We start from the raw sequence: 8711 nt of genomic DNA, 5'->3' as shown, positions 1-8711 counted from the left end.
AACAAAAAAAAAAAAAGAGAGGGGAGAGACATCCCAGTCCCGGAGAAAATTCTCCAGCGATTTAGTGGTTTTAAGGATCACTGAGACACTTTTCTCCCTCTCTCTTTTTCTTGCTCATAAGTCTAAAGCTCTCTATAGGATTTAGACATTTTCTCTTTTCAACAGATGCTCCTATGTTTTGATCCCAGCTCCGGAGCTGAAAGGTGCCTGGATCGGTTTTTGCTATCTTATTTTGCTGGTTTTCCGCCTCACTGATTAAGACACTAAGAAACTCAGGAATGATTCTAATTTCCCAGAGCCCCTTATTTCCCCCCTTCTCTCTTCCAAGAAACAAATCCCATCCACCGCGTCAGATGGTCTAGCTGTAGGATAATGGGACACACATTCACTCTCCCTTCTTTATGGATTAGGTCCTGTAAGGTGGAGCAGGTCTATTCACTGGCTCCTTTTTAGGGCTTTCTAAATAGACCTTAAAGAAGATATCTTAATTGAGTGTCAGTTTTTTATTATATGTAACTCAATATCAGAAGGCAGCACACTGGAGGTATTTGAAGCTGAAAGAAGCAGAGGGAGCTGCTAGGTGTGAGCCACTGGGTAAGCCGGATCCTTCTTTACACATTCCCAGGGAAAGAAGAGGGGGGGCACTTTCTATTCTCTGGATTTAAAATTATACACGGCTAACGTTTTTAACCCCGGTTAAGGCCTCTCAAAAGATCGTTTAAAGCTTTTTTTTTTCTTTTTTTGGGGATAGCCAACACACAAGGCATAAGCACAGAGAAGCACTTGAACTCTTATGTAGCAACAGTGGATACAGGCACATACAGTATACAGTTCTATAAGCAACTATCCTATATACCCACATTTAAAAATGATCTCTTATTAAATATTAAAATAATTTTCACTTCATAATATTAATAAAATACATATTGACTTTAATTTAAAAAAATGTAAAAACAAAAAAAAAGAATTTTCAGGGATGTAGGTAGCCATACATAAAACATCTCCACTTACCTTGTAAAGTTAAGTTTGGCCCCAACCCCAAAGACCCCTGTGGGTTCTCTAATGTGACAGGTGTCCTCACTGCGCAATAGGGAGGCTCAAGAGGTAGGGTGGGAAGGGCAAGCCAGGTCCTCAAAGGAAACTTGTATATAACTCCATCTGAGCAAAATAAATGTTCATTGAGCTCAGTAAATAAGGAAAAGCTGTGCTAGTGAAAATGATGTTATTTGATTCCCCTCAAACATTATGGGATATTCATAGGGAATAGAAGTTCATCTTATTTACTAACACTTGTTTTGCTAATTGAACAGCTTCTATTCTTTTAGTAAATCAACCCCATTGTCATCCCTTCCAAGGCTGGAGGGTGACATTGCCTAACTTCTGAAAGGAGTGTTAGTTCCAGGGCAGGGCAGACCTATTGAAGCATCATGCAATGTGATGATATGCCAGCCTGTGATCAACACAGCTTTCCAGACTTGGCAACCAAGGTTTCCAGTGAATGGGAACTCTAGAAGTTACAACCATTATGACAGGTTCTCTTAAAATAAAACAGATGCAATGATTGGTATGACATTAATAAGTACCAGGATGGAAATGATTAGAGACAAAAGTGGATTTTTATGGTATGATGGATTCATAGTGACCACCAAGAATATTGCTAGGTACAATCTTCAAAACCTGACGCTGTTCCTGTAAATCAAAGACAATAAAACACCTAAATGCTTTACAATATATAACATATGTTCTATAAGCCGGCAGTTTCTGCTATTGACTGCTTCTGTCAGTAAAGGACAATGTTTTATTGCCCTTGTATACTGAGTGATTGCTTCATTGATGGTGGAATGATGATGGCAAGATTCAGCGTCCCCTACCACCCAATCAGATTGATCATGTTTAGAGGAGTTAGAGCAATAAAAGATAATTGTTGATTGCTTGTGGTCACTACTTTAAAAATTGCTTATATATAAAGTAGGAGCAATGTGCTCAGAGGCAATCAGTGCACAATCCAGGAAGTGGAACATTAACATGTTTGTGGTCACAGTTGGACCAGTGGTGACACCTCCTAACCAACTGATCTCTGGAGGACAGTCAAGTAGCTGGGATGTTTTTTACTCAGCGGATCTCCATGGTCCTCCTAAAATAGGGCACATGCCAGATGTGCCTGCACATTGTTTAATCAGGCACTAACCATTCCAAAGAGCGATATGGATCTTCCACCAACCACCGTATGACAAAGATCACCTAACGTCCAATATAAGGGGCTAACATAATATGTGCAATACAGCCATCACCCACAATAACCAATCACAGGCATTCTAGAGTCATCATGCTGGTTAGCTAAGTGACACTATACACTATTGTCCTTATAGGGCATTCTTAAATTAAAATGTATCACAACTGAAAATGCTTTCCTTAGTTTTGGATAGAGTGGTGAGTGGTTATTCCCACTCTCCTAATTTTGAGATGTCACTAGAACAGAAGTAGAGGGGGATGTTCCAATGGGGATAGTTGTACCGGTGGCAACTGTCTTAAAGGGGCTTTCCTTCACTTTGGAAAGATTCTGTCATTTCCTGTTGTGTGTACAATACAGGAAGTGAAGGGAAATCTCCCCAATGGGATACAGATAGCAAAAAAAACAGACCGGCATCTATCAATCTATCTATCTATCTATCTATCTATCTATCTATCTATCTATCTATCTATCTATCTATCTATCTATCTATCCAGACATTTGAACCATTCCACACTTTATCTTAAATAGAAAAAAAACATTTGACTTTAGATAAACTTAGCTCTGATATTCGTGGGCATTAAATCAACGTACACAAGGAGAACCAAGTATGCAGCTCCTTGCATAGTATACTTTTCTACCTTTTAATTGTGCTTGTTACAGCATGCCATAACTATTGCTATAGCATGCCAGCTGTTACCAGACCACAAGTAACAGCATGCCCTACAAACACTCCTAGCTTGCTCTGCTGCCTAACTGCCAGGATATTATAGTCCCACTGTGACTTCCATTGTCCTTCCTGCTACTATAGAACATGTGGCATTGAGAAAAATACCAGGCATATTGGTTGGACGAGGATACAAAATGACTGTAGTTCTTGCAACTGACTTAGCATACAGACGCGGATCTCTCACCAAGAACAATGGGTGCCAAAGCATGTAATATAAAAAATGATTATTTCCTGGAGATCCGATACCACCAGATAGATCCCTATACCAAAGCATGTACTCCTTATCACCAATGTCATACTTAGCCCAGATACACTGCGACTTTTACTACTTTCTGTTGACTTTTTGACATGGTGCCTGCACAGAAGGGAGAATATTATTTCCTATGGAGAAAAGGGAATGTCTGCTGACAGATCACAGAGATTCCCCAACGTGCTGGAAAAATGCATGCGATGCACAAACACTCAATAAATTAGTATCAGAACACTTCAGAAGCCACAGAGCAGATTTGATGAGTAAATAGAAGGACACTTGTGTGTTAACATGTGAGCTGGAGCTTAGCTAAGCTCCACTAAGTACTTTTTTTTCCCCTTTTCTGCTGCTGAGTAAATAGCTGCAGTGTATGGACTTATCCCATTGACTCATTTAGGTATTTTTTTTCTCTTTTGGTCCTATAGAAAGTTTAAGAAAGAAAAAAAAAGTCCTATATAGCTTTGAGTAGCACAGCCCCAAGGACAGTGATTAATGATGCTTGAGCGTAAAGGTTAACATACTTGCCTGAACAGTCTGTTGACTGGACCCCTTGTGATACAATGTGGATGACTGCGAAATTCAAGAGAATCCCTTTGTTCTGCGTCCCGATTGTGTCCTGAAAATTCTACCCACGGAAGTTTGCCAATCCCCTTGGCCCGAGTGTTTAATAGTTTCTCTTACTCTGCCGCCATTGTGCACTGCTGAAAGGCAGCCCCCCTCCTATTCAAGTGTTGGTGGTCATCTCAATAGGTCTACAAACGTCCATATGGTCCGAACTGTAGTTGAATCTGATGATTTAAATGGAAGAGAATGTTGGGGTTTTAAAACATTTCAACGTGTTTGAAAAGACACCACCAGATTCTGTCACAATTCTATTAACCCTTTCAAGGCACCACCATTGTGCTCGGATATTCCTCTGATCTTAATTCCCACAATATTTAATTACAGAAGGTGCAGGCTCTTTCAAATAGGGAGATCAGCAGTTTTTGGGCTGCTCTGAGCAAAAAGTCAGCAGTCTTTGGCAACGTGATTCCAGATCCTGGCATTATTTGAAAAACCAAACAAACAAGCATTTTTTCCCCCATTTTATCTACAACTAGGCTTGGCTTTTGCAGATCTTCTACTAGGTTAAAAAAAGTCAACTGAACACTGTGCACTTTGCAAAAGGTTGCCTTGCAATGTGATGACTTCAGCCTCTAGTTTCGAGGCGACTGATTTTCTTTTTTTTTTAAATGGGCGATATGCTTGAGCTGCCAAAATTTGGTGGAATTGTGCAAAATTTCTGAGGTTTCTATCACTCCCAAACACTTATCATTGCTAGTCATTAACTCATGCAAAACCTGCTGCATGAAACTTAAATACTTACACTTGAGCATGTATGTAATTTCTTAGCAAAAGTGTGTTGCATTGCCTGAGAAAGTTTTCCCACATTGTGATATAGCCCAAGAAGCTGAGGAAACAGAAATGATGTGCGCAGCCAGTAAAAAAAAAATAAAAAAAATAGACCCTAATTTGAAATGTTTGGAAAGCTCATGGCCTATTTATAAAGAATTTGTAAACTAAATCAGGTTTTGCAAATTTTAGGTGGGCTGGTTTTTTAGTTGCACCCTCCTGCTGCCATTTATGAAAAATTTATGATAAAGTAGACTGGCAAGCTTTAAAAATGGAGGTGGCTTTTTTAAAAAGTTTAAAAGCAAAATACCAATCTGGCCCAACACTGCTGAACTTATACTCGGAAAAAGGAAAGAGCTTGTAATATAAATTTATAAAAAATGCATTAAAAAAAATTATAAAAAAATGTGCTTCATTATTGTGATATAAATCCTGCGGATTTGTTTTCAAATTCAAATTTGTAGCTTCGTGAATATGGGAAGTTTTAAAAATTTTACAAAATTGTTAAAAAACTGTGGAATAAAATCAGAGCCAAGCAAAAAAGAAAAAAGACAATCTAACCATATTAAGCATTTTTAAATGGGTCCCAGGTGGCAAATAATAACAAAATGATTTGGATTAGCATGATGAGACCACTATGAATATGATATTTTTCAGTTGCGTGGAGAGTTGGCTAAGGTTGTATCTTACGCCAAGATGAAATATTCCATATTTGATACCCTCAAACACATTAATTCAAATAAGTACAGGTGTGACAGTAAATTAATTTAAGTGGCACAATAAAGTAATACGCTCAATATAAAGATACTGAAGTTATGTATGTGTGTTACTAAAGTCACTTCATTATCTTCTAAAATTATATGCTAATGATTATTTTTTAAATTTAAAAAAAAAGAAATCATACTTTTCCCTTGCACGCCATATTACAAAGAATGGACAGTCCCTTTATCTAAATATAAAATTCCATTTTCTGCAATTACAGGCTGTTCTTGCTGATGATATAATTACAACTGTTCGCTGTAATAGGTGTCAGGGAATTGCACACTCGTACAATGGTTGAATAAAATTGTAGAACAATGCACTCACTTCTAAATTCAGAACCTTTAAACATGAAATTGACTGTAGGGAATTCAAATCGAAAATCTAGATAAATATTTCTTTTAGGAGATTACAAGCTTGGCTTGAGTTCTTAATCACATTTTCTGCAAACCTATCAACATTTAATTGATCGCAATTGCTGACAACAGATAATCTCGGGAGAACCGTTAACACTTTTGATGTAATTGTTAAAGTAGATTTTTAATTCGAAAAAAAAAATATTGTAGCTAGTTTAGGATCTATTAACTTGAAATTTGTGTAAATAATTTGGATATTGGAAAATCAACTCAAAAGTTTGCTGTTGGCGGATTTAATGGGCCATTAGGGTTCCATTGATATATTCCCAGGAAGAAAATTCTATCTATCTATCTATCTATCTATCTATCTATCTATCTATCTATCTATCGATAAAAACTATAGTTGAATGGGGATTTTTTTGCCTTATTTATGTGGCCCACGTCTGTGTTGTGCATTTCCTATATTGCCTATGATAAGGTTGGTCTAATATGTTATTTTTGCCATTGTAGAAGGCTGTCCGCAGCAAGAAGGTGGGGGAGAAAACACAAACTCTATCAGTTCCAATGGGGAAGATTCAGATGAGGCGCAAATGAGGCTCCAGTTAAAAAGGAAGCTCCAGAGAAACAGAACATCATTCACCCAAGAACAAATAGAAGCACTAGAAAAAGGTAAGGCATACTGCAATTCATGGGTGGTAATGAGTCAAGTGAGAGCGGTGAGAGTGATAAATACATTCCGAATAGCTGAAGGTAGAAGTAAACCCTTTCACCAAAATCTAATACAAATGTTAACATATTAATGTTACTTCTAAAGTTAGGTTCTTTTTCAAGCTTCGGCTTTCATTAAAACGATACCAAATGATCTTGCTATGAAGATCTTTGAACAGACACTACCTGTTATTGGGTGACCACGCTTTGTCCCTGTTTCCTAGTTGTGCTCCTTACTTTAAAGGCTTATTATAAACTGATGAGTGCAGTTGCCATTTGCTTGATGAGTTGTCACAAGGGCTTCAGATGGAGACTACAAGTGGCTATTCTGACACACATTACGCAGGCATAGGGGTTGATTTGCTATAGGCAAATAAGCTGTACACTTAGGCAAGGGAATTTGATAATTGCAGGGGAAGTTTCCCTTAGCTTATTGAATGTGGGGATTGTATTTTGCAAAGAATACTCAATCATGTGCAAGGAAAAAAACCAAAAAACAAACAAACAGTATTTTTGCTTGCACACGATTGGGGGATGGACGTCAGAGGAACTTCACCTCATTTACTAAATAAGGGGTAACTTCCCCTGCAAAGTGCAATTCCCTTGCAAAGTGAACAGCCTATTTGCGTTTAGTAAATCAACCCCATGGGCTACTGTTCACCATCAGCAAACCTGCCCTGTGAAATAACATGGAGCCATTAGACATGTGCGATTTGTTTAATTCCGAATTGAAATTCTGACAAATTTTCCGAAATTATGACATTCGAACACAACCGAATTCCCGAATCCCAATGCATTTGAATGTGTCTGAATCTGAATTTCAGTTTCCGAATTTCGGATCCTGTCCTAATTTTGTTCAAGAACGTACCTGAATCAGACATGTGACTTTTCTGGACAATCAGATGTGTTTTTTGGTTTAATGCATCCGAATGGGTCTGAACAGGAATTTGCCGTAACGAAAATTTGTGTTTAGTATATACATATGATACTAAAGCTGAGGCTCCTAGACACGAATGGTATTTGGAATTCGAATTTCCAAATTGCATTCGTGAGTTCCCAAATGCCATTCGGGTCTGGGAGCCTCAGTTTTGGTAGTATATGTATGTGGCTCCCAGACCCGAATGACATTTGGGAGCTCCGAAATGCAATTCGGAAATTCGGAATCCGAATGCCATTCGGGTCTGGGAGCCACATACATACAGGTATATTACTAAAGCTGAGGCTCCCAGACCCGAATGCAATATGTGAAATGAAATATCCGAACCAAATTTTTAAGCTGTTTACATGTCTAGGAGCCATTGCTGGAGCACATATAGATAGGAAGTAGCTGCTAAGAGGCTACCGGACACCTCAAGCACTGACATGCAATATAAGACAAAAAAAAAGTGAAAACAAATATTTTGTACAGAAAATAATGGCGATTGTTTATGATACACTGTGCTTAAGCAAATTAAATGCCTTTCATTTAGGGTTTACATCTACATTAAATAAACAGCTAAGCCAACTCTTACTTCTCCAAGGCCACACAAGCACAGTCTGTCTTTCCTTCCCACTCATCAGAATACTTTCAGTTTAGAGAGAGATATGAGCAGAGGTCATAACAGCTCAGCCTCTAATTGGATATGTTTAACATCTTTTATAATGAAAACTGTACAATCTTCTTAACCAACCTGTTCATTTGTGTGCTTGCAGAATTCGAACGAACCCATTATCCTGATGTGTTTGCCAGAGAAAGATTAGCTGCCAAAATAGACTTGCCAGAAGCTAGAATACAGGTAACGGTTACTATGTAATTAAATCAAATGTTTGACCTGGGTTTAACGCGTGCACCGCTTATTTTCAAGCACAACAGTCATCTCGATGGGAGAAGGAGACCCTAGAAAGGCACAGCTTTATTTATAGACTTTTTCCTGTGTTTGCAAAGGATGAACATCCTTCCGCTTCACTGACAATATTTTTCTTCATTCTGTAATTTGCAATCTTGGTAGGAACTCAAGTAAGGTTCTGCACATTGAGTGTCGGGCATGGCACGGAATATTAGGCATTTGCAATATTTTAGATGCTAAAGATCTGTGTAAACACTATCAATGAACTTGACATTTGCTCCCTTTTGGGGGCATTAAATATACCATTGAAGGCGTTTTTGTTATATCTCATGGATAGGGGCAAGACATTTTTTTTTTGATCCTGGCTGAAATCTAGGGATCTCCTAAATTCTTGTCAAATAGAAAGTGCCACCGCACTCCTGACCGAGAAGCCCTATATAATGTGTGTGTGTGAGGGGGG

General features: G+C 38.2%; 1 protein-coding gene across 6 annotated transcripts in view; it reads left to right on the top strand.

Moving 5' to 3' along the window:
• Nucleotides 1-8711, top strand: part of PAX6 (paired box 6) — a 40566-nt gene that overhangs the window by 22580 nt on the left and 9275 nt on the right. For all 6 annotated transcript variants that reach the window (XM_018567920.1, XM_018567941.1, XM_018567913.1 and 3 more), the window contains 2 exons: nt 6228-6386; nt 8118-8200. In XM_018567920.1, the coding sequence (XP_018423422.1) occupies nt 6228-6386; nt 8118-8200 (242 nt within the window). The remainder of the gene's footprint in view (nt 1-6227; nt 6387-8117; nt 8201-8711) is intronic.

This window comes from Nanorana parkeri, unplaced genomic scaffold (genome assembly GCF_000935625.1).
Source record: "Nanorana parkeri isolate BGI_ZX_2015 unplaced genomic scaffold, ASM93562v1 scaffold30, whole genome shotgun sequence".
In the NCBI taxonomy this organism is placed as follows: Eukaryota; Metazoa; Chordata; class Amphibia; order Anura; family Dicroglossidae; genus Nanorana; species Nanorana parkeri.
Note: the sequence above shows the minus strand (reverse complement) of the source record. Positions and strands in the feature narration are given on the sequence as shown.